Source organism: Sprattus sprattus, assembly GCF_963457725.1.
Source record: "Sprattus sprattus genome assembly, chromosome: 10".
Lineage (NCBI taxonomy): Eukaryota > Metazoa > Chordata > Actinopteri > Clupeiformes > Clupeidae > Sprattus > Sprattus sprattus.
Window position 1 is genome coordinate 15,435,579 of NC_137908.1, and position 26,625 is coordinate 15,462,203.

At 41.9% G+C, this 26,625-nt stretch overlaps 2 protein-coding genes across 2 annotated transcripts; one reads left to right on the forward strand and one right to left on the reverse strand.

Annotated features, from left to right (window-relative positions):
• Positions 1 to 2,646: 2,646 nt before the first annotated feature.
• On the forward strand, positions 2,647 to 11,371 carry mfsd4aa (major facilitator superfamily domain containing 4Aa; the record flags this gene model as incomplete). The annotated part of the gene is made up of 10 exons (XM_080846074.1): positions 2,647 to 2,879; positions 4,262 to 4,460; positions 4,919 to 5,158; positions 7,863 to 8,019; positions 8,489 to 8,604; positions 8,942 to 9,115; positions 9,964 to 10,111; positions 10,441 to 10,511; positions 10,656 to 10,776; positions 11,316 to 11,371. 10 exons carry the CDS (start codon positions 2,647 to 2,649, stop codon positions 11,369 to 11,371), a joined length of 1,515 nt encoding a protein of 504 aa, XP_080702200.1.
• A 5,419-nt stretch (positions 11,372 to 16,790) lies between these two features.
• On the reverse strand, positions 16,791 to 26,229 carry elk4 (ETS transcription factor ELK4; the record flags this gene model as incomplete). The annotated part of the gene is made up of 6 exons (XM_080845938.1): positions 16,791 to 16,889; positions 17,175 to 17,294; positions 18,744 to 18,914; positions 19,481 to 20,215; positions 25,218 to 25,433; positions 26,188 to 26,229. 6 exons carry the CDS (start codon positions 26,227 to 26,229, stop codon positions 16,791 to 16,793), a joined length of 1,383 nt encoding a protein of 460 aa, XP_080702064.1.
• Positions 26,230 to 26,625: the final 396 nt, after the last annotated feature.

The window sequence follows — 26,625 nt, forward strand, 5'->3', positions numbered from 1 at the left end:
AGCAATCCTTTCTGAACTGACAAGGGTACTTGCACATGCCCAAGGTGATTATTTCAGTAGCTTCCTGACTTAACTTGCACATTACAGGGACTATGGGACATGCATGTCCAGGGACTATGGGACATGCATTCCTCAGTCCCATCCTCCTTCTAGCTGCAGTCCCAGAGTTCCTTTGTAGGCCATAATGTTAAGTAATTTTAAGACCCAAACAGAAATCATCTCACAGTTTATTCAAGAATTTAAGTGAGTTATACATGTAATTACTGCAAACCTCCGCTAGGGGGCAAAAGCATAACTGTAAGCGAGTGAGAGAGATTTTCTGTAAAATGTATTTATATATATATATTCTATAATTCAACTATATTTTAGCATCACTGGCACAGAGATACTACTGTATGTGTTTTGTTGTGGTAAATTAAGATATTTTAAATACTTTCTCAGAAAAAAAATGTATATGTATTTTAACAGATGTTATCTTTATTCTCAGTGAAATTATGCTAGACAAAAGAGAAGACTGTATTAAATGACACTAGATGATGTGTAATATATATAATTGGCCTATGCTTAGATTTTTTTGTATAGAAATGTGATGTTTAATATTTTGTGTGTTTTGTCTACATGACAATACTGAAGATGAATGTATTGTGACTGCTGAAAAGCCCAAAGTGATTGAATAACAAATAATTAAATAAAAACAAGTCTCTATTGCATCTCCTGTTTTTACATCTCTTTTTTGTAAAGCAGGGGTAAGACAACTTTTGTGTAACTCATTTCATGCGGTCTGCTATATTATTATTATTATTGTTAGTAGAAGTAGTGGTAGTGGTACGTAGTAGATATTGTTGTTGTAGTTTTTGTGTGTGTGTGAAATCTGTAATTACGATGATGATCCAGATAAGTAATTGAAGGTAACTGTATGTATGATTGTATCACACTGGGCATATGGCTCTATATGGCATAGAGGCTATGTCATCCCATCCACCCCCTCTTTCCCATTACGTTACACTGTGTGTCGTATGCGGAACATGAGTGTAGCTTCGGTACTTTTGACCAGTGTAGCTTTGTTACTCTATAACACATGTGTCAAACTCAAGGTCCGGGGGCCTGACCAGGCCCGACAAGCCATTTAATCTGGCCCGCCAGCTCCTCAGAATGTTGCAAAAAGTACCATTGATTTGAATGAGCAACGGTGAAATTGTATTTGGTTTGCCTAATTTTCCCTCAGGATTAATAAAGTATCCATCTATTTATCTATCAGAGCTGGTCTGCCATGGCCGCTGGTATGTCGAACTCACCACAAATACTGCAAGTCCAACAATGCACTGTCCCCGCGTTGGTAGCATACGTCAATTTAGGGAACGCTTGCCCCACTGTCCGGCCCTCGACTTACACCAATTTCTTTTATTTCGGCCCTCTGTATATTTGAGTTTGACACCCCTGCTCTATAAGAGAGTTTTCAGAGATTTCAAGAGAGATCTCAAACGTACATACCAGTATTTTTTAAATTTCAATATTTAAGGACAGAGTCTCTGCCGCATTTAACATTACTGTAAAACCTAAATAAATTGCAATAGCAAAACACCCCTACACACACCCAGCCTCTCCAGGAGAAACCGTGGCCCAGTGGACATGGAGCTGGGTTTGGTGCTACGGGGCATAGGGTGGAGCTTTACAGGAATTTTAATCATCTGTGCTTACAATGTTCACGCCCAAAGACACATGCAGGTGGAACTGTTCATGGCGACACTGGCCCTTTGATGGGAATCTCTGAAATGTGATTAGCACACTGTCACAACTGCAAGGACATTAAAACAACACCAGACCAATAAATAGCATGGAGCAAGCTGTTTTAAACGTAGTCAATTAAGTACGCTTCATTCTGTTTATATATTATTTCACAGTATTGTAGGCTACTTTTCAGAAGAATATTAAGAAACAATTAGTAGGTAACAGTAGGTGGTGTTGAGACCTAGCCTACTCCCTTAGTCTACAGAAACATATAGGCCTAACTTAAAATCACTTACAACGTATCCAGAAACAACTGGTCAAACTAAAAATCCTTTAAAAAATGCATGAAGGTTTACTTCAAATAAGTATTTAACCAAATAAATGTAGAGTATATTTTGCACACTTACTAAGTACTAACTGCTAATTTCCCACAAGGTTTGGCTCTGACATAGCCAATGTTGTAGCCTACTTGGTCTTGACCCAGTTGATTTGATTAGCTCTCAGTAGTCTACTAACTTTTCAGAGAAGCTTATCACTGATTTCGTAGTTTCAGGACTCTCTGAACGAAATCGTTTCAGTTTGTAGCACTTGAATTTGTGTGAGTGGACATGGCTGTTGAGGATGAATATTCGGGTGGTTCTCCGCCCAGAGAAAAACAGACATCAGGAAACGCTGTAACACCGGGAGAAAAGAAAGGGAGGGCCTATCACCCCATCACCTAAACTGCCAATAGTCGCACATCTCTACAGTAGCCTATGGAAACTTCAGGCGCTTATCTCGAGAAGCCAAACTGGATCGGTGTAACAGCGCAAATACTACCCAGACTCTAAAGTCTGAGACACCACCGCCAAAATAACCACGATGAAAATCGAATGACTTGGGACACAATTTTGAACTTCAAAACAAAGTTTTACAACAATGGAGTTCATGGACTCAAGGGAATGGGGTCTATTCAAAAGCAACTGGCAACATACTCTAACTTACTGGAGTGTCTTCTTCAGTTTTGGGTTGTGCGTGGCATTCCTAGGTCCGACCATTCTCGACCTGCGATGTCAAACGCAATCAAGCCTGCAGGAGATTACCTGGGTTTTCTTTTCCCAGCAGTTATTTCTTTTTCTTGGCAGCTCCATCGGTGGCCTCTTCAGTAAATCGTGAGTACAGCTATTAAATGCGACAACTCCTGCATCAATTATACTTTCTCGTTAGTTTACTGAAACATGTCACTGAAATTACTGGAAATTAGGCTGGAAGCGCATGCGCTATAATGATAATTGGTGTATTGGTGAGTTGGCTGTCAGTTTGCCTGCAGGTATTGTGTGTGTGGCCAATTAAGAATTTACATCCATGCGCTCTGACATCAAACATTACCTCCAGACTGCACTATTCCCTCAATTCATCTGAATCGTCTCTGAGGTATACTGTGGCATCAAACGGAAAGGAGGTCTGGATATAAAAATTAAAAAAACGCCACGACTTCTTCTCTCCACGTATTTTGCTCCCCTGGAGAAAATGTCATTGTTTTAGTGTGCACATTTTTAATTATTTTTTTTAATGTGTTTTCATTTTGCAGCTTCCGAAATGATCTGGATGTTTACAGTTGAAATCCAAATGTGTTTTGTTTAATATCAGGTGGTCATGTGCTCATTAAGGCCCCCATTGATGAACACACCCACGTTAGACAGATTATCTGTTTTTGTGCCTCTCAGAGGGGCATTCATATTTAGCAGACTTAGTATCACCTTGTGTTTTTGGAGCCCATAAGTTTAATTTGGATTGGAATACCAGACTCGGATATCTGAAGATATTGTGCAAGGACAAGTAAAACACCTTCCTGAGGAACACCAATTCCTCACATTCTTTCTGTATTTAAGTGTGCGTTCACTTAATCTTAACTTTCTTTATCTTTTAAAAAACAAAATGCTAATGTGATTTTTCTTTTCTGTCAACAGTTAGTTAGATACTTTCTGGCCGTGACTTTAAAAGTAAACTCTGCCTATCTCAATTTCACTCTGTCCTTCCCTGACCTGTTGTTATCTGTAAGCATGCTGATATTTGGATTTTCTTTCCAAACATTTGTCACTCACTGTTTGCTCTACCTGCTCACTTGAGACTCAATTCAACAACCCCTCTGATAAAGAATGAGGTGGTTAATTCCAGAGGTCTCAACAAGGGCAGAATAACATTCACAAAAGTAGTGAGGGAGTGTATTAGGTGCTAGGCTTTTATTTTATGAAGAATTTTCTCCTCGAAAGAAATGAGTACGAATAATTCTGGAAACGGGCTGGCTACTTCATATCTAGGCTATGACTAGTTGCTAATCGTATTTGACACAAATGTACCATTTCAAATATAGATGTCACAGTCAGTCACATACTATGATGATGTCTCTGTATTTCCTGATTGTTCCTGTTGTTTTCCCTGGTGCTGATAAGCCTTTTACAGTTCTGTTTTACTGACACCACAAGCACCTTGTTTACTAGTGCACCTATTTTGTCTTTTGAAAAGTGGACCTGACTTTATTCCTTGTCTCCAGACTAAAATGCTCGTTGTCAGCATTGGCCGTCTCCACCCTGCTCATCTCGGTCGTCTTCGCCATGATTCCGCTCTGTCACAGGGTGATGGCACTGGCCGTAGCCCTGGCAGTGGCTGGACTGGCCATGGGAATAATCGACACAATAGCCAACCTTCAGCTGGTGAAACTGTACCAGAAAGACTCTACCATATTTCTTCAGGTCAGCAGGCCTTCCTCTGATCCCCTCTGTTCTTTTGTGAGGGTGATTATCCAGTTAGGAGTGTTAGAAACCCTGAATTGGAGTATATCACACTTTTTAGAGCTTACTGACCAAATTGAAATGAAAAGTCAATGACTTTAAATTCCTTGAAGATACTGTTAGTGACGGTAGCATTGTCTTGCTTACAACTGCCGGACTTGGCCAACATGGGAATCCACTCCTCTTTAATTTGTCACATATGCAAAATAACAGATGCCTTTCTCCTCAAATTCTCTGAGTGTTTCTTCTAACTAGATGTTGTTCCCAATGTAATAGCTGATTACAGACCCTTGGAGAGACACAGCAATGAATTTGTGTTGTCAAAGGATTCGTTTTCATGTGTAATAGTTGTATCATAATGTAAAGCCAGCTTGCTAAAGAGGCTGCAATAGTAAGTTTTTCCCTAATTGTTCCTGCAGGCACTTCACTTCTTTGTTGGGCTAGGGGCATTGGTGAGCCCCCTGATTGCTGACCCATTCTTGTCAGAGACGCCCTGTGTGCTGGCCAATGTCACGACCAACAGATCCACCACAATGCGCCACATCAGGAACACGCTAGGCGGTCTCCATACCCATAACGTGTCCCACTACCCATTCCACACTGAGGGGGAGGTGGTTACCAACATCTCCTATGCTTTCTGGATAATGGCACTGATCAATGTGAGATACATTTTTCAATTTGTCTTTTTCTTCAATTCAATAATGGAACCTGTTAATGTCCATGTCTGACTATTTAACCTGAATACACCTATCTTGGCAATGTAATTATTTGAATAACAGAACAGGGGCCGTATTCACAAAGCCTTTTATCTTACCACTAGGAGTGCTCCTAACTCGCGCTAAAACCTTTTACGTAGGAGTAATTTCTTAAAAGTGATTCACAACGGCTCTGAGACCTACTCATACTAAGGATAATACCAACTCCTAAGCTTAAGATAAAAACTCCGTTGCTATGGATGACGTCGCTTCTCATGCACGAGTTTAGAAGGGGTGAGGACGGTGATTGGTTGTTGACAGGCTCTCTCATTAAAAACTCATTTGTGACGTCTCTCTAACAATCCCACTATATCGACTGAAAATAAGAGAAAAACCTAGGCTTCAAATGAAGTCATATTAAATAGTTATGGACAGTGCAGTTAGCAGAATGCACACGCATGATGACAAGTTTGTGCATCCAACGGGAATGACACTTTGCACGTTAAGAGAAATATAAAGCGATCAATATAAAATATGGCAATTGCATGTAATCAAGGCAGTAGGCCTGATAATTAAAGCACCCAGCAAACTGTAAGGCTATTATATTTCCAGCCCTTGACCACTTCAAATATCAGCACATGCGGCCCTTTAAGCCCTCCAATCTTAATTGATCAAAGCGAAACGAACGTTAAACGTATAGCCTAAGCGAAAGCCTACTGGTCACAGGACCAATAGCCACTGTCACCCCAGCGGCATCCAGCTGGTAAGTTCTCAAAAACCTACTGCAGACCGCTCTCCGTTGAAATGCACAAGTCATCGGTACATCCAACTGTTGGATGATGTAGGGTCTACAGTGCGTTGATAGTTTGATTAATTAAACGGCTGAATGATGATTCCCAGTGTCGTCATTTGCGTTTTCCGCGAAGCCAAATAGGCTAGCTTTATGTTTCCAAACATTTCACTTCAGGACACATCGTTGTTTAAAGGCGTCATTACATCCCGCGCTAATTCTACGACAATATTAATACCTTCACGGTTTAAGCAATGTCTTTTATCAACTCCAAGTCGGCTGCAGCCATCTTACGATTTTTTGTGAATAGGTCTTAGTGACTTAGGAGTCCTCATGAGGAGTTTTAAGCTGTCCTAGACTTAGGTCCTACATTTAAGACTGACACGCCCATTATTTTTAGGAGTTTCTCCTAAATTCGCCACTTATGAGCTACTTTTAGCCCTAAGATTCTTTGTGAATACGGCCCCAGGTCAGCAGTTGTGTGCTGGCTGGAAGACTTACAAACAGCTGTGTATGACCAATGATAAGGATTATGATGCTGTTTCTATTTGCATAGTGAAACAATGTGCATATCTCTTTCCATGCTGAGTTACAAGGCTCAGACCTTACAACTCAACCTATGACAGCATTGCATGGCTAGTTAGTCCTATTTCCTAGTTCAGTATTTGAATGATTCTTTTATAATTACTTTTCTTTTATGACTTATATATTATTTATGATTAATATTTCTTGCGATACCATTCTCTGGAGTATTTATTTTAGTCAAAACAGCCTAGAACTTCAATTATTAGACTCACCAGTGGTTCAAGTCACAGTCAGTGACTATTTTAGGTTGTAAACCTGATTAGAAACCAAAGCAGCACAGTTTGATGGTTGCAATAAGAAGTATCTCTGATGTGGCCCATTAAAGCACTATGGTGTCAAATCACCTAATGGGCTATCATTTTTGCTTAACCATTTTTCCCCCTGTTTGGAAACAGAAAACCCATTTGTTGACACTTTCCTGTGTTGGTAACATATAAGGTCTAGATGTTTGCAAGACTACTGCAAACCCTCATGAACAGCTAGGACCTTCAAACTTGAAAACCCTTAAACATTATTTGCTTTGGATTCCAAGGAATACACACCTATCTTTATCCAAGACCTGGCCTTGCATTACCTTGAACCCACAGACATTTACATTACATTTACATTTTGGCCTTTAGCAGGTTTTTTGTCCAAAGCGACGTACAAGGGAGAAAACCCTTAAACATTATTTGCTTTGGAGTCCAAGGAATACACACCTATCTTTATCCAAGACCTGGCCTTGCATTACCTTGAACCCACAGACATTTACATTACATTTACATTTTGGCATTTAGCAGACTCTTTTGTCCAAAGCGACGTACAAGGGAGAGAACAGTCAAGTTAAGAGCAATAGAGATCTAGTGTAACAATAAATAATATTTTACATAAGAAATAGAAAAAAAAAGTGCAGGAATGTAAGTGCAAGTTAAGTACTAGTAGAAGTACAATTAAGGAAGGGAGGTGCTCAAGGAAGAGTTGGGTCTTCAAGAGCTTCTTAAAGGTAGATATGGACGCCCCTGCTCTGGCAGTGCTAGGCAGCTCGTTCCACCAATGTGGAACTACGAATGACAATAGTCTAAATTGCTGTACTTGCACAAGCGGCAGTGCTAAACGCCGCTCATGAGACGAGCGCAGCATCCTGGGGGTAACATTTGCCCTTACAATAGCTTTTAAGTAGATGGGAGCAGAACCAGCTATCACTCTGTAGGCAAGCATAAGTGACTTGAACTTGACAATCCTCTCGTGTTTCTCTGTATATCCACTGTCCTAAAGCTGAGCACTCACATCCATAACTATGCCTCTCTCCTCTAGCTACCTGTTCCGATGGCTGTGTTAGTTCTCATGTACAAAGAGAGGATGATAGGCTGTGATTCCAGCGCCAGGACCCGTCTGCTGGAGAAAGACGAGCTTGCCATGAGGGTCCGGGGGTCGACCACCTCAACAGCCTCTGCATCCCAAAGCAACATGGGTAATTGCTCAAATCGCATTGATTGCTGTCATTTCACAGTCCTGAAACATAAGGATAGAACAACCGGGTCACTATTGGATAGAGCTGGGGGAAATAAGGCACAAATTATCACATAATAATTATCCTTAATAATTAAGCTTAAATATTAAGCTTATAATTAGCCTTACGCCTAAGACATAAGGCTTAATAATTAGCCTTTATTATAAAATTTGACCTTGTGAACTACTGTCCGCTTTTGGGTGTTTGGTTTAGGTTTGTGTGTCTCCAGTATCACATGTCTAGTAATCCAGTTTTACATTCATACAAGTCCTACTTCAATGTAGATTTATTGCTGTTTGGGGGCTTGTTTGTTTGTGTGTGTCTGTGTGTTTGTGTGAGTGTATAAGTCTGAAAAATGGTTGCCACATGTATTTTAGACAGAATGTCTGAAAACAAGTTCAGTAATGTAATTATACAAATTTTAATGTAGATTACCGGAGTCTGTTTAGCTGTTGTCGTTATGGAGACCTTAGTGGACAGCCACTGGGATTTGTTGGCATCCATGTCCTGGGAGGACTAGTGTTATTTTTCTCAGATGGCATTGTGGTGAGTAATGGAGTATTACTTATTGAGGCTTCAATAATTTTTGTTATATTTTCACAACGGAAAATCCTTAAGCTGCCCCTAAAATGCACACACATAGATAAAAAAAGACCTTAAACGTAATGAAGTGACTATTGCTAACAATCTGTTATCTGATATTATTATTATACAGTGTATTGTTTTTTAAAGTTATTATTGTTATTATTAATAAAAATAATTAAAGAAGGAATGACTAGATGGATGTGACTAGATGGATGATGGATGGAAGATTCTGATGGGTTTGACTGTACATATGCTACAGAGACTAAGTGACTGAAGACAGTGACTGTGTTTCCATCAGGGTGCCTATGAAGGGTTTGTGTACTCGTACGCCGTGGATGAGCCTCTGTCTCTGCCCCATAAAACGGCCGGTTATCTGACCAGTGTCTTCTGGGCAGCCATCACAGTGGGCCGACTGGCATCCATACCAATGACCTACTACTTAAAACCCAGCCGCCAGCTCACTGCCAGCCAGGTAGGTCCTTGATGTACATACACAAACAGACTGCACATACTGTACACTGCACACAGTCCCATCGACACCTTCAAACAGCAGTTAACACTGTGGGGGGGGGGGAAAGAACATTTGAAGAACGCTTGTGCGGTAGGATTTAAAGCCACTTTGATCACTTCTCATTATTTTTATATTTTTTTTCTTCGACTGGAACATAGCACTTCTTATCTTTTTCAGTCAATCAGTCTGATAGTACACTAAATACACAGTTTCCTTCCAGTAGCAGATCAGTTCCCCCTTAAAGGTGTCCCTATACATTTATTTTTAGTGTTTTCTTGTTAAAAACAAACATCCCTTGTCCAGATCCTGCTGTGGTAAATGGTGGATCAGTGTGTTTGATGTGGGTGTGTCTGAGTCTTAACATGCATTGTTGTGCCAAGGTCTCGTGGCTGACAGCTGGCACACGGTAGCGTGGGCACGGCTGCAGGGGCATGGCTCCTTAGGCCCAGCAGCATTTCACAGCACTGACACATCGCTTTAAAAGGATCTTCTATAGAAGAGAATCACTTCTGACGCAGTCAGTTGCATCATAGTTATGGTACTGCACAGGTCTATTCACATACCAGAGGGGCCCATCCCTCCTCGAGATGCCTACAAGAATCCATTTACATTTAGCAGACGCTTTTGTCAAAAGCAACGTACAAGGGAGACATGATGAAAAGATGAATGGGATTCCCTTTTTCCTTCCATTCCCTTTGTCCCATTATCCAAACTCAAGGTTCTCCACGACAACTTGGTCTTCCTTTCTTCTTTCTCTACCCATGTTTTCTCTGTATGTTAATTTTGCTACCCTCTCAATTTCTTCACAGGTGGGAGTGGTATTCACCTTGTTGATGCTACTCATGCTGTACTCCAGTGCTGCCTTCCTGTTTGTGGGGACTATCGCTCTGGGACTCTGTATCAGCGGTATCTATCCTTGCATGCTGGCCTACACTGAGGACATGCTGAACTACAAAGGTATAGCCTCTAAAAGCATTCAACACATTTAGCTTAGGGCTTCTGTTCTGATATAAATGGTAGTTATACTTGTACCTGTTGAACAAGTACCTGTAGAACAGGAGCTCCATGTTTCCCTGCCATGCCAGATCACTCCACGGGGAATGACAATAGTTGTCACAAATGTCCTTGTTTCTCTGATAAATCTGTGGTGGTGGTGCAACTGTAAAACAGCATCTGTCAGCAGCAGTACTGTCCTGTTAATATTTGTATTACTCTTCTGGTTATTTTAGAGGGCCTTCCTTGACTAATGTAAGGTCTCTCATTTGTCACAATATCCTGCTGTAAAGGTTGTGCCACCACAGTACTTGTGACCAGTGCCAGCATGGGTGAGATGCTTCTCCAGCTGCTTGTGGGATCTGTAAGTAATCATTGAGCCCTTCTGATGTGTAGAGAGCCTATATCATTAGTCAGTGCCTGTGGTCATATTCTCCATCGCTTCCCCTCACAAAGGCACTTTGAGAAATGTCTTGCACCACTCATTTCCGTGCTGCTTCCTCTCCAGGTCATGCACAGTCAGGGCAGCTACAGCTTCATGGTGTGTGGAGTCATCTCTGGCTTACTGGGCCTCTGCTCCTTCCTCGCTCTCCAGTTCTGCTGGCGGGTTTACAGGTCCCAGTCGTCAGGTACCCCACCACTCTCTAGGATAACCACTTCTTTAGGAGTCTAAATAAGATGATGTCCAGGGGAAGCCTCCACAGGCCTTCAAAGCAAAATTGATGTTTTATACGAGTGTAGTGACGTATTGAGACATGAGCTATCGGTGTTTATGATAGGACCGAAGAAGAGCTGCAAAAGAGGATGAATGACAACACAAAAATAAATGTGTAAACAGTCTGGGAGAGCTCAGGATTTCATTAGCTTGGAACAATTTATTGGAAATAAATTAAAATAATAAATAGAAATAGAAAAATTACTGTAGCTGTTTTTGTTAGCATTTTCATGTCTGCCCGCATTCATGTTGAAGTGAAATGGTTGAACGGACAGAAGGCCTGTGATTTGCCTCTGCCGGTCTTCAGAAGCTGGAACTTGACTATGTGGCAGGAGTTCACTGTTTATGTAACTTTAGGTGCGTGTTTAGATTTTAAGAGCCAGATTAGATCTTAGTCCTGTTTAAGACCTCAGTCCCTGCTTCATTGTGTGTGTGTGTGTGTGTGTTTCACAGGTGACGCTGAGAAGAACACAATGGCAGAGAAGGGCGACGTTGGCGTGAAACACTGAGGTGGAGGTGTGGCACAGTGGTATGGCACAAGGAGAGACAAGGGAGGGATGGTGAAAAGAAGGGAACAAGAGAGAAACGGCAAGCTGCTGGCGGCGGGGCTCGTCCTTCAGCGCCGTCCTTCAACTCGCTACGAAATCAAAATTGCACACCTCAACGATAAAGGATGTAAATAATTACCAAATCTTTTTTTCCCCTCCACCAGCTAGGAAAAGAGTGAACTGACACTTAAAATTGTTTTACATATGCAACACAAATGAAGACATTTATTTTTGTAAAAATAACAAAAATACAACTCAGCAAATTGGTTCCTGTACTGTTTCTTTTTACTGGATGTGGATTGTTTGAGGGTCAGAGATATTCTTTGCCTTCAATGACCCAGCATTGACATAATTGACACGAGACATTTCCACTACCCCTGATATAAGAAAACATTATGTCAGTTCATTATTTGTAGCAGGGTAGAAAAAAAAAGTGTATTCAGCGCTGGCCCAGAGCTGAACCAAGAGAATGTGAGGGAAAGTTAGAGATAACCATAGTCAATAGTTGAATTACTGTGCATGGGCAAATCGAATGGAAATCAGCAAACCGTGGAGGATGTTTTTCATTCAAACTCTCTAAATATACTATAATAATGCCAGTGTTGTGGGAACATGTAATCTAGATTATGTAATCAGATTTTTTAAATCAAGTACTAGTAACCAGAGTAAGAAACTGGGGAAAACCTTGTGATCACATATGTAATTTAGAATTACATAGTACTTTAACCAATGTGAATGAGGCTTCTAACTTGTCCATAGTCATAGGAACAAAATTAAATCCATTGCTGAAATATTCCATCTCACAACGTGATGGCATTCCTATTTTACACTGCAAATGCACCTTGGTGCAATACAGACATACCTCATCTAATACTACAGCACAGAAGTAACAGTACAGTAGAGAATTACCTTAATCTTCTAGTCTGACGAGTCTGCACATAGCTATCTGTTGTGGATACGGAGGAAGCCATCTTGGGTGCCTGTTTTATTACCTCTTTTAAGCAACTGTTCCAGTCGTGGCTGCAGGAATAAGGCCATCATCCCCAGTACGTGATTCCTGAGCAGGGTGCTCAACTATAAGACTTACATGAATGTATGTCATCAGAAATGAGGCATCTTATGTTAGGCTTTTTGTTATCCAAGAGGTCAAATGTTCACCCATTGCACTTCCCCCACAAGGACTCCTGCTTCACACTATTGCAAAAGGCCAGACAGCCACAGTTGACAAAGATCATATTTAATGTATTTCCTGTTTGATTCCAACATACAGATTTACCACTCCAGCTTTATGTACAGTACAAAGAACACTCCAATTAACATTAAGCTTGTAAACATTTTGCATTTAAACATTTGAGTTCAACAACAGGAAAATAGTTCTTTCTTTGACAAAATACATTTGCAAGGGGTGATGACTTCAAAAGCGATGGGATATATCTGTACCATATAGACTTTTTTTATATACACAAGAGGAAAAGGCATCAATGTATTATTATTTATTAATTCCTATGGACCACATCTGCTTGCTGCTGTTCACAACTTTATCCTTTCTCAAGGATTACAATGCAAAATTGGATGGCTGTTAGCTATTTGTATTTTATCAAAACTGTAGTACATAAAATATAGCATATCCCACTCATACTATGTCACTAGCATAGAAATCTAGGTTAAGAGAGAAAATAGACAGTGAGCTTGATTTGTAAAAGTCTGTAGGGGTTTCTTTAACTTTTTAGGAATCCTCTCAAGATGTGCAGTATAAAGTACTTTGTGCATAGACTTGCTGTTTTATCAAAGTGGGATGTACTAAAATATCTTTTCAAAAGATAATGATAAACTGATAAAACTTCCTATTCTCAGAGAAGAGTTAATTTCTATCTGGATGGAACTGGGCCTCGAATGAAGACTTACAATTTAAAACCACTGCGGTTCAGGACTAGACTTAAGTTCTATTTAACTGAAAATATCCCCTGGGGTTAAAATAAGGAGTATTAGGTCACCTTTTAGTAGAACACATAATCCTTTTAAGTGCCAATACTGTCAAGTACATTAGCATCAACAAGGTTAAAATACTGTACAACAGATAAGATTGGTTCAGTTAGGCTGCTACGTTCAAACCTTCAGTGGTACGAAAAATAAGTCCACTGACTGGTCAGATTTAACAAAACAAAAAAACAAACAACAAAACTATCCTCAAAAACAAACCAAACTATGGAAATTATCATTTCAATCTATCTTGGGAAAACAATAGCACAACACCCACAAGGAGACAGAGGAATGGAGAACTTGCAAAAAATACACAGAATGAGAAGGAATAAAAACAGTTTTTATACTCTATGTTTGCTATGTTGTGAGCGATTGGCACACCGCATTCTTTACATCAGTGGCAGTGGGCACAGTAGGCACGGGAAGCTGATGAGAGCCTTTCGCGTGTCACCCGCGACAGTGTCACCCGTTGTTTATTTGACAAGTACAGAACGGAATGAAACGTGTGAAGTCCTAGACTCCATAGAGAGGAAACAATGCTATAGGTCACAGGGGGGCAATGTGGCAGGTTTTAACATTAGAAAACCTAACAAAGCATGTGTAATTGTAGATACCCATGTCCATTTTTGCTCATGCTTTTTCCAAATAAAAAAATGAATCTACGCCACCACCTACGATCTGCTATCCTGGTACCAGGCAAGGTATAGACCAGCGAAGAAACCCTGTGTAAGAAAATGTTTTAATCATTCATTGGCTGGACAACTCAAAATGATATCCTGCCTACAGAGGAGTGAGAGAAAATGAGTTGTTCCAGAGAAGCAATTAAATCATGTCCCTAGCAATCTATTCCTGCTGATGAAGACCCTGCAAGCTGAGGGTATGCGGCCAACAGTCCCATCTCATTTGGCAAATACATCCATCCAACAAAATAAGGCACCATGTGCACATGGCCTTTCCATTCCAACATTGTGTCTCAAATGCTTTAGAGCAGAATTACCTGTATAGTAGACTGTGGATTGCTGACTTATATGTCCAGAGGTCAACTGAGCAAAACAAAAACAAAATCACTTGAGAGCCTGACTTGTATTCAAGAGAGGTGAAACGATCCTAAAACTGGTCATTGAACCTGACATAATAGATCTGGTCAGAGGACATGACAATGCACCATATTACCTGAGATATTTCTTTCTGAGGTTCTGAGAGTGTGAGTAAGATCTAATTATTCTGGTGTGAGGAAAAAAAACTTAAGAAAACTGCACATAAACCCATCTTGATATCCTAGAGATGACTGTGATACATCCTGATACTGTGGAGCTAGATTGCTAATCTAGATGGCTCTCAACTGGCTCCCGCTCACTCACAAATGAAACACTAGTGGCCTGTTTATGAGAAGTCATCTGTCCTTATGCCAGAAGAGGGGTCAGGGGGTTAAGTCACTTAGGGATAGATTTGGACACGGAAAATACGTAATTACGCAGATACATACAAGATCAAAAGTTTCCCAAAAAGATTAGATAAGTGCAACACGAAAACACGACTTCCAGTTACAAGTGGGTATTAAGTGCTGGTGTAGTTTGTCTTCGAAGCATGGCTTTCTCCTTCAGTCTGACTCAAGGGTAAAACTTATAGATAGAGGTAGGGGATTGCACTTTTTGTGGCAAGTTTACAGAGGTGATCATGATTGCGAGACAAAGTGTAAATACAATCTGCAGTGCCAAGAGGAAAGAAAAGCAGGCCTATGGATAAAATCCTTTAGTCTACAACTGATTACGATCTACATCAAAACTGCGAAACACGAAAGCTGCTGATGTCCACTGAGGACCAATGAGATGTGTTGGCAACAATGACCAGGATGCAGAGCACACGTCTAGTGTTTACTAAGCTGCAGTTTTACGAAACAAGACTCTTTCTACATTACTCCTCAGCGGCTTTTACCTGAAACAACGTTGTTGTTGAAGGGTTTGAATAACCTGCTGATTTTCTCTATGGGAGGGGCCAGATAAGAAGGCAAGCTCACTCTAGGCCAAAGGCAGTGCACTGCAGTTGCTGCACTGACTTTAAGCATGCATCTCATCTATCTTAACATCTGCCAACATTTGTTCTTACTTTAGGGGTTAAATCTAGACTAGCACTGGAATAAATTGAAAATGTCATGGAGGTATCAAGGGGATAATTATTGCTTTTTTTGTCCAACTAGTCCCCTTCAGAGAAGACAATGTGCGGAGAAAGTGTGCACCCAAACTGGCTTCTAGAAATGTCAGAAATCAGCAAAGGTGCATTTCTGCCTATGGTCAGCCTTCTCAGAGACCTGCCCCTACACTTAGAAATACTTTTACAGGAATACCAAACGATGGGTAACATGTTACGTTCATACAATTCTGTGCTGTCAATGCCCAGCTGCTTCAGAATGCGAATGATTCCAGACTTCCACTTCTTGTTTAAGCCATATTAAACCTCCAAAATGAGAACCGTAATAGAGGCTTAGTGGGGTTCTGAAACCCAGAGATCATTGAAGGCAGTTCCATTTGCTTGGACTTTTTCACACGGGAGATTGTCTATCCAAGATGCCTTTTCCATGAGCTCCTGTATAACAATGTGAAACGCAATCTTCTACAGGCAAATTAGTGGCGAGACTCAAATTACTGTCGCAACATTGAGTGGCTCAGGTTATTTTGGGGAAAGGTGCAAGTACAAGAAGGTCACAATAAGGTCAGGGTTTAGATTATGAGGTCACCACTGGGCAAACTCTTTTAAAAACATTTTTAAGGTTAAAAGGGCATCAAAAGTGGTCAGGTTGAGTCAGAGCACATACCTAGGACACACATAAAAAACAGGATATAAAATATCCTTAAAAAAACTATTAATTACAAGGAGAAGTTCCATGAAGGACACTTAAAGTTCAACATAACACCAATAAAAGTTTAAAAGGACAATCCTTATGTCACCCACATGAGGCATTGCCATTGGTCGGATGACAGAGAGGCCTGATTGGTGTTTTTTTTTTTCTGTGGTCACGTGATGCAGCAGCTTCACCACTGGCCAGGCTCCCTTTCTGCTCGTGCGTCTGAGCTTTTCCTGAGGGCAGAGCCTGGCGCTCGCTTGTGATGGAGACAAGCGTTTCTAAGAGAACGGAAAACAAAACAGGACAGCCGTCCTCTCCGCCCCATCTTCAGCAAGCACATTCCAACAATAGAAAAAAAATTCTGTTTTGGAGTTCCATCTTAAAAACAAATAAACAACAAATGCTGTTAGCAGACGCAGGCCCCTGATTTTGGTTGATAGACTGCAACAGTTTTGGGCATTGAAAAAAGCAGAAGAGTAAAGAGGCCAGGGTGGTGGAAAGTGGCGTGGGGGGGGGGGGGGGGGGATTGGTGGGGTCAGGGCAGTGTCAGAGCAGAGCTTATGTCTTTGGGGGGTCTGGGGAGAGTGGTCCAGGTGTGGTGATTCCATCAAGGCTGTGTACTGGTATGGTAAACTGCGAGCCGATCACGGAGGGGAACTGCAACACAAACACAATGCTGTTGGTGAGCGGGTGATTCCATACTTTGATTGTGCTGTGCCATGTATGTTGTGGTACATGAATGACTCTGTGTGTGTGTGTGTGTGTGTGTGTGTGTGTGTGTGAACGATGATTGTTGTTGACTGCAACAAACTCCTGTGTGTACCTTGTCAGTACTGTGTGTGTGTGTGTGTGTGTGTGTGTGTGTGTGTGTGTGTGTGTGTGTGTGTGTGTGTGTGTGTGTGTGTGTGTGTGTGTGTGTGTGTGTGTGTGTGTGTAACAGACCTGAAACAGCGTGTGAGCGCCATGCCTACGGGCAGGGCTGAGAGGGGCGACTGGACTGAGCGTGCTCCAGAAGTGGACGTTGGACAGCAGAGGACTCGGGGTCAGCAGCAGTGTGGGAGTCTGACAAAAGAAAAACCTCAATGTCACTCAACACCGCTGACCTGGGACCTGCCAACCCTGATCAACAGACTCAATGTCACTCAACACCGCTGACCTGGGACCTGCCAACCCTGATCAACAGACTCAAATTGACATTGACATTGACATTGACAAAACAGGTCTACCTTAAAATTGTGTTTGGCAATACTGCTGTGTAATTGTCCAAGGAAAGAAAATCCCATAGCCGATGTGTCAGAGTAAAATGCAAGAGTCCTGGTTGACTCCACTGACTAGTTAGAGATAATTTATAACATTACTGTGATCATCTTACAATATTGTCATTTACTTTGCATGAAAGCATTTTAGTCTGTTGAATGAGTACATTTGAATGAAGTCTGTGACTTGAAGACAAGAAAAACAAAAAAACCGCTGGAGGTCAAACTAGAAGGATTGCCAATCCCATGCTCAAATCAGATGAGGTCATATCCTGTGTCACTGGTGATTGTATAATTTCGGTGAAATGAGTCCATTGTGTGGCACTAATGGTATAATGCAATAATAAGACTTGCTGCTAAATCGCATCGCAGTGACTCACGGAACTCGGCCTAAGCAAACATCTAGCTGGATCAAGGCTGGATAGGACACCTCCAGGGCAAAGAAAGGTTTCTGTATAACTATATGCCCTTCCATTTATAGCCGTAGCACCACACTTTTCCTTGTAGACAATATAGATATTTTATACATAACAGCTGTACACCATTTATTGTTTAGTGTTGTGTTGCTTTTAAGCGCATTAAGAACTAGGCATACCGCACACCAGTGGGTAATATCACCACTGCAGAGACATTGAGCAATAACAAGATATTTTCCATTCCAAGAAAAAAGTGTGTTATCTTGGATGATTACATTTCTGGTGACAATAGACTGAACAGTTTGTTGAAAACATGTTGCTCTGAAGGACAATTTAAGAAAATAGTTTGTGGATGTGGCGACTGCCCACAGATATGGTGAGAAGCAGTGCCTGGGAATTACGTTCTGCAGTTTTGAGACCTGTTTAGTGAATATGAGGATGAGTGTGACTTTATAACACTATTCTTGTACTAAATTTTTGTATTTTGTGAGATGTACGTATATATACATAAGCAACTACATGAGCTTGATTGTGTAATCTGTAAACTTTGTAGTACACAGTTGCGTACTATGAATTACTTTCTCATGGCAAATGTCTCTTTGTGGAGCAGCACTGCCACCTGCTGTCCTGGATGCAACATTTCTGTCACGTTTTTGAGAGTCTATCTGACTGAAAAACTTAAAACAGCTGCCTAACTCTCTATAGATCTGATGTCAGTGTTGAAGACAAAGAGACAGATACACAGTTAGCTTCCTTGCATCACGTCCCCTCTCCACGTACAGAGACCACACTAGAGGAGTTTTGTGCCTGTGTAAGGATGCAAGCGTGTCTGGTCTCACCTGAAGAAAGGCTGGCGTGAGCGAGGCTGTAGGCAGCGAGGGGCTGGACAGACCCATGGGGCTCAGGTCCGAGCTGGTCACCACCAGCGTGGGCATGAGCTCCAGGCCTTTGGGCTTGCGGGCCTTACCGCTCTGGCTGCCGGCTGGGGAGAGCTGCACGATGGAGTGCCCCTGTGCAGGAGATGAGGAGTCAGTTATTAGTATCTACCTACACATTTGCTGAAACTGCTTGTTAAGGGTTACAGTTTGGGATTACTATTTGCTAGTTTGAACAGGTTTGTAGAAACCTCATATGATGGGCTGATGTGTGGTTGTCCATAGATCGTTCATTTTGACAGGCTCAGCAGTCACAAATATGAAAGTGATGACATTATGACCTCCCCTACACTTGTTTTCAATGCCATAATAAGAACTGTGCCTTTGGTTGGAATACATTGACATTTAGTGAATTTGAAAATAACGTTTGAAATGTTACTCTGTGTCCATAGGACACCCATGTATTTCACAGTAGACTTCTCTGTAAAATGTAAACTGTCAAACTTGCCAAACAGCTTATCTCTGTATGTCTTATCTTATATTATATAATGATAATTTAACTACCGTTTCTGAAGCAGAATATTACTGATGTTCCAACAGTATTAAATCTAGCTGATCATCAGATCATCACACTACCTGTACTGTAAAACAGGACATCCACACCGTACTGGACTTTATGACAGAGACGGGGCTCAGCTTACCTGAGAGGAGATGGACTCAATGTCACTGTCGATCACCAGTTCCTGGGTGGAGTCCTGTAGGGTGTTGGGCGAGGGCGAGCGGGAGTGAAGCCCTACCAGGTGGAACACTTGGGAGTTGGTGCTCATGGTCTCCTCAAATGAGCTAGGTATTTGAGACAGAGCTAACTGGTTGCTGGTCATTTCTGTGTCACCAGCTGCCGTTGGCGAGGCTTGAAGGCAATTAACCGAAGGCTGAGGGGGAGCTGCCAACGGGGACGGTATGGGTTTGTGGGGAGCAGATGACCGACTGGCTGGGATAGTCCCAAACCGAATGACAGACGGAGAGGACGACTGCTGCTGCTGTGGTTGTTGTTGTGGATGAAGCTCCGGGGTACCGTTTTTCTCAGCCAGCTTCTCGCCAGGGTTCTCCATCTTAATTGACTTAAAGAGCTGTGTGCCAGACTGCAGAGAGGTCAATGTGAAGGTGGTGTACAGGCCTGAGTGGATGTAGTCATTCCGGCCGGTAGTTTTACCTTGGCCACCTATTCCAAGCCCGCCGCACCTCTCCAGACCTACGCTGTTATTCTCCGTCTCCTTCAGCTGGCAGCTAGAGCTCCTGTCCGTCACGGGCAAAGCCCCGCCCAAGCCCCCTTCTCCTGCCCCCTCAGCTCGGCTCATCGGCTCCCCCTTCAGGATGTCTGGGTAGGAGACGAAGCGGTACACAAACTTCTGCCCATTCACTTTCTTGATGATGTTCTATCAGGGGGAAGACAAATGTGGGAGGAAGGAAGCGAGAGGAAGGGCTGGATTTAGCAGCAGTCATTACGTGGGATAACACAGCTAACATCATTACCAGATGTCATGTCTCTCCAGACTTTCTTTACACATCAGCTAAATACGGCTGCAAGTGCAGGTTTTACTGTTGCTTTCAAATTGCCCATCTCATCCAATCACACTGACAACTGCAAGGATGCCAAAACCACCAAGGGCAGACAAGTGATGCCTCAGTCGAGTGATTACTGTCTAGATCTGAAGATGGAAATCTATAATTATTCTATATAGAGCTCTATAAGAAAACTCTTATCTACATTTCCTTCAGAGATTGTGAACCGCACACTGACTCGCAAGTGGGTTTTGCAGATTAGTGACAGGACATGTCAACATTGCAGTGAGCATTTGGGTACGGTGGGGATGGAGGAATGCTGTGCATGACACATTTTTTGGCCATGTTTCTTTGTCGTCAACAGATGGCATGAAAGCCCGCCTGATTTCCACGTCCACATCTGGAGGCCTCACTGCTACATATTTCTAATGTGGGTGAAAAAAAGCTGGCTTAGCTGAAGCTGCATTTGGCAACTGTGTCACAATAGCACTGTTGGGGCAAAGGTCTAAAAATGAACTGTTGCCCCCAATCTTTGTGGATTAATTTAAAAAGTGGCTCATGTTTACAAAAATCATTTCAAATAAATAATCATGAAAACGAAACAATTCAGATGTGGTCTTTACCTGAAATGTATAATTGTATTACCAGAAGGAGTAGGAGACTGTTTTTTTCAAAGCAGCACTTTTCTGCTAGCTAGCATTCCCAACTAGTCCTTCTTTTGCCAATTCCAACTCCTTGTGGGTCTAACTGACCTGTTACAGTCAGTCCTACAGTACATGACAGCTAAAATTGGAATAGACAGTGCATCCTGACATCCGACACTGGCATTCATCCCCAATGAATTCTGTGTTAAAAAAGGGCAGAAAAGACAGAGCCCACAGCTCTCTAGGGAGACAAAAAGCGTCCTCCGTTCCTGGCCTCCACCCAGGCGCTCAGACATCCCTCCCTGTACCATAGGCTGCCTCTACAGCTAAACAACCTGCAATTACAGCCATGCGGCGGCTTCCAGCAGCTCTGAGGAATGTGAGGGGGGGAGAGTCAACCACGGTGACACTGCCCCACCCTGCCTCCACCACACTAGCCTCTCACACAGGGGCGATCCACCAGCACAGGCAGAGACAACACAGTGTCTGAGGCAAGAGTAACGGTGTATAAATGAGGCATTGATCTTAAAGAGGCAGTTTATAGACTTGCCCTGTAAACAACAACATATTTGTCCATGATAAACAATGATTTGTTAAATTTAGCAAATTGCTCCTTCCAGTCTAGCAGTCTGTGCGCTCACATAAACTCCGGTGTTCATAGTCCTCCTGTTCCAAAAAGCAGAACAAAGTTGCTCAAACTGAGCCATACACTGTTCCAGACAGATACGTTGCTTCAGGAGCACAGAAGGGAAGGGTGTAGTAGGGGTGGGTATGCTGATATTTGGCATTTTAGCATCTTAGCATTTTACGACACATCAGGTTTTGCAATTTAATTCGGTGATATTATTATATATTTATACCATATATGTTTTTTTTATACATATAGCTATATTAATGGCATATACAATTTAAACCTTCCGTGGCCCGCCCACCTTGGGTGCCTGTGCCCTCACTCCCTCTCTCTGCAGCAGGCGCATTGGTGCACAGGTGTGGTGAAATTCTTCCTGAGTGGCAGGAGGGATAAGAGGCATCCCACCATGGCTGGCTCTCCCTTCCTGTCTGACATCATTTGGTCTTAGATTTTTCTGTTTTGATGACACCCCTAGACACTGACTGGTGCTTCTCCTTCCACTATATTGACATTCTTGACATTTTTTACTCATTCTTTAATAAATGTACTTATTATTTGCCATCTGCGTGTGGCCTCCCCTTCATCTTGCCATGCTCTTAGCCAAGCGTGCGTAACATATGGGGACTCATCCAGGATCTAGCCCGGAGGCTGGTACATGACTTATCTTTTCTACTAAATGCCAAGAGAACAGTAGATTTGTAAATAAGTGCACTGTAAATGACCTGTTTCAGCGAAGTTATTGGACCTTGGTGGGGGGACTCGTGTAGATTGTGTTTGATTGTTTTGCGAGTTAAGATTTTGTTTTTGTTTTTTTTGGTTTGCTGAGGAGAGTAGGAAGTTCCATTTCATCTGGCAGCAAAGTTGTTTGATGTTGGACGAACTTGTTGTACATGCTACAGTTGGCAGGATGCAGGTGGTGTCTCTTATGCAAGGGGGGGAATTATTATTATGGGCTAGATTCCGCTGGAGCTACGTGGACCACTGTAGCAGTAAGAGTGCTTAATGATGTTTGTTTTGTTGTCTCTTATGTTTTAGTTTCATATTTTTGGCGTATCGAACGTGTTTGTGTGATGTGTGTGTGTGTGTGTGTGTGGGGGGGGGGGGGGGGGGGGGGGGGGGGTCACACAGTTTGCAGTTCAATTGCACGTGGGGCATCTCTTACATCTGCACTCTTTAAGCTACTGGTCAAAACCAAGCTCACTATGAATTTAGCCAAATGTGAGTTTGGTCATGCCGTCATGGGCAGGTACGGCCTGTGTGGGCCAAAGTGCTTGCCATTGACAGTTTTCCTCCTCCAATGACGAAAAGGGAGCTGATGAGACATCTGGGCATGGTGGGCTATAATCGCAGCTTTTGTTTTAATTTTTTCATTAATTATCTCACTGTCACTTGATCATACACTATCAATATGAATGGGAGGATGTTATAAAACCTAGCTGCCTAAAAAGCTGAACATACAAATGCTAAATTAAAAATGGTGTTTGTTAATGTAGGAAGATGGATGGTATAAATAAATGCTACTGATGTGACAAGAAAACAGGACATATCCTCAAAAATCTCATTGTGTAGTCATGATTTTGATACTTGATTCATGACATTAGGACATAAACTCCATCCACTAGTGTCCACTAGCTTTCCTCCACTCACCCCCATTGCCATTTCATTATCATGACTATGTTATACTGATGTTATACCTTATTTATTTTAACACAGCAACAGGTTATTGACTTTGGTCTGGATGAGGTAATCAAACCTAATCAAAGCTATGAATTCTACAAACGGCTGCTGATTAAGGTTAATTAATGTTAAACTTTAGGGACTCTACTCCACGTAAGTATCTTTGGTGCAAGCCAAAGCGACAGCGATGGATGGAATTATATAACAGAGATGGGGATCACCTCACAAATCCACACACTGCCTTGAAATATCTAAACAAGTTCTTAAAAAAAAATCTGAATCCAAGGGACTCTACTCCACGTAAGTATCTTTGGTGCAAGCCAAAGCGACAGCGATGGATGGAATTATATAACAGAGATGGGGATCACCTCACAAATCCACACACTGCCTTGAAATATCTAAACAAGTTCATAAAAAAAAATCTGAATCCAAGAATAATGATGCATAGTGATGCAATTCATTTTATGCAATGATGCTCGGGTAAACTGGTACATGATCTGTCTGTGGCTTCTTCAGTCTGACACTATTATGTATGGTGTAGAAAGACTTTTGTCTTGACAACATAAATAACATATTGCACCTATAAGGTAAGGTATTTTGCAGTTAGATAGTAAATAACCTCCTCATTTTGTATTCTTCATGGTAATGTGAAAAGGAGGAAAACCCATCCAAATGTTAGTCGTTTATTGATAGTTTTTGACAAAAACTCCATAATGCCCATTTAAATACTTGTCAAAATATCACAATAATGATATGAAATCGTTTTCCCCTGTCCTTCCAATACACTAAGCAATGGCAGCTTGACACACCATTGTCAAAGCCGTTGTGTTAAGTGTTTTTCTCCTAGCCATGTTTGGTAGAGTCAGGGATGGATTAACGAACGGGCCTACCAGGCCCAGGCCCAGGGGCCCATGAACTCAGGGGGCCCCTAAGCCAGCGCCTCTGTGTGAAGTCCCTGTTATGTATCTCTTATTTGTGGTTAAAAAAGGTGTATTTTGTTCATTTGCTAATGGCTTTAATTGAGGGTATCTGTGCTGTGTTCGAAAAATGTGCATGTGCACCAGGGGCCGAATGTTCTGAGACAAAGCAGGCTCTGCTTTGTAAAAAATGTCTACCATTTGGATGTCAAAGTGTCACTAGTTTAATGCAACAGTAATCAAGGATGATTTTATTGGGATTATCTAAGATCCCTTATGCTATACAGTATATTCCCTCAAAATGGCAAACCTGTCTCTGTCCTAGTTTTCATATTTTTTAGCGGGAAATCGTCAGTAGCAATCTATAACACAATTATATGCTTATCGTACATACACTATAGAAACTATCTTTCTTATTTAATTTGTTATTTTTGTCATATACTGATATGCAATGATGATTGCTGGGTTATATGTATCTTGTTCGCCAATTTGAAGTCTATATTTGATCATGTGACGAGACGATACGATATAGCTAGTTTAGGTGTAGAATCTGAACTTCGAGTACAAACTGACTGAGCATAGCCAGAGGCACAGTACACTTGCCGAACGTCGCCTTTTAAACATAAAAGTGGTGATGCAAGATTTGCTCTTTCAATGGACATGATAGCCAGCCCATTCAGCCTCTCCTTCTCCTGGACCGGAGTCAGGAGCAGCTCATCTGCTGGACCAACCCATACTGCTCAGGTAGGTCTTAATCAGTTTCAGTTCGGAAAATAATCACTCCACTGTTGTCCTGTCACATGTAATGTCAGAAATCATAGCAGGGCAGTGCAACGGAGGTGGATGTTACGGAGTAAACTTTAACCTCTTTACTTTCCCAATACGATAGCCAAAGTATCTAATTAGACCGTTAAATGCAACACATTGTTGGTAAAATATACTGTATATATGTGTGTGCCTGTTTTGCGTGGTTTCTTAATCCGTCCATGGGTAGAGTGTATGGTACCTTCTCATAGTAGTAGCGCAGGGCCCGGCTCAGTTTGTCATAGTTCATGTTGGGCTTGTTCTTGCGAGCACCCCACAGCTTGGCCACCTCTTCGGCCTGCAGCAGCTTGAACTCGCCCTCCTGGTTGGTCCAGCAGATGAGCTGCTCCTGACTCCGATCCAGGAGAAGCTGCAGCAGGAACTGCCACAGAGTGACCGAGCTGTCCATGGCATCCAGCTGTGTACACACACACACACACACACACACACACACACACACACACACATGCTTAACTTTAGATTGGTTCAAGGCAGAAAGGTGCACTGTAACAAAGTAGCCTAAACATTGGAGGTATGTCATGAGAGTTGCCCTCTCTGCTCCACAGCAATCATGTCAAGAAAGAATCAAACACAGAACTTTTCATCCTTGTGACGCATAACAGGCTAGTAGCTACTCATACTTCAAGGTACAGCCACGCATTGTAGAATGTACAGGGAGAAACTGACACATGATGCTTAATGCTCAGTAAACGTCTATAATCCTTTAAAACACACAGCAGTATGTTCAACATGGGGTTTTCCACTCAATATCCATGCATGAGAAAGATTAATGATGTAGCCCACATGCGACTTTAAACACCAATCACAGAAGTTTGTGGGTATTCTGTCTTTAAGTTCCAAACTACAAAGGCTATGAGCTGAACCTGCATAACAAGAACACGGGTCAAAGCAGTTGACATAACAAAGCGTTAGACCACAATCTCACAAAGAGCTTCCTTCTGAGAACATCAGAAACGGGCGATGGGGGTCCTCTGAAACCTGATCTATATTCAGTCTTGTTTCCTGTGTACAAACATACACAAGCCACTGTACCTTCACATCTGTCTAAAAACAAAGGTTGCCTGGTTAGCAGTAGACCCTATTGAAGCTCGTGCCTAAATGTGTGGCTCCATGTTTCTGAAAGGACTAGGTCTATCTACAGGCTGACTCACTCTGACACAGAACCGCTCTGGCTGCTCCATGTCTTCATACATAATCTTGATGAAAAATAGTTAATCATGGGTAACACTTAAATTATTTTATTTACTGACTAAAAAAACCTTTTCCTGACAAATAATCGGTTTAGACATATGGTTGGATATGGTTCTCCACAACCAATTACAAACCTGGCAGACAAAAAACTCCTCATTAGCGGGCTCAAGTAAAGCCTGATGTGGCTGTTCTGCGACAGGGATGTAATATGGCTAGTTATATGAGGACACTCAGGACAGCGATTACATGATTAATAAGAAACATAAAATAGGCTACAGTCCTGCTTTATTGGAATGGGGACCTACAGCCATACTGGGTCTTTTTGGATAAGCTCTGGCATTTCCATGCTGTAAGGACAGATACCTTTGAGGTTCTGGACACTTTTATTAAAGTGTACC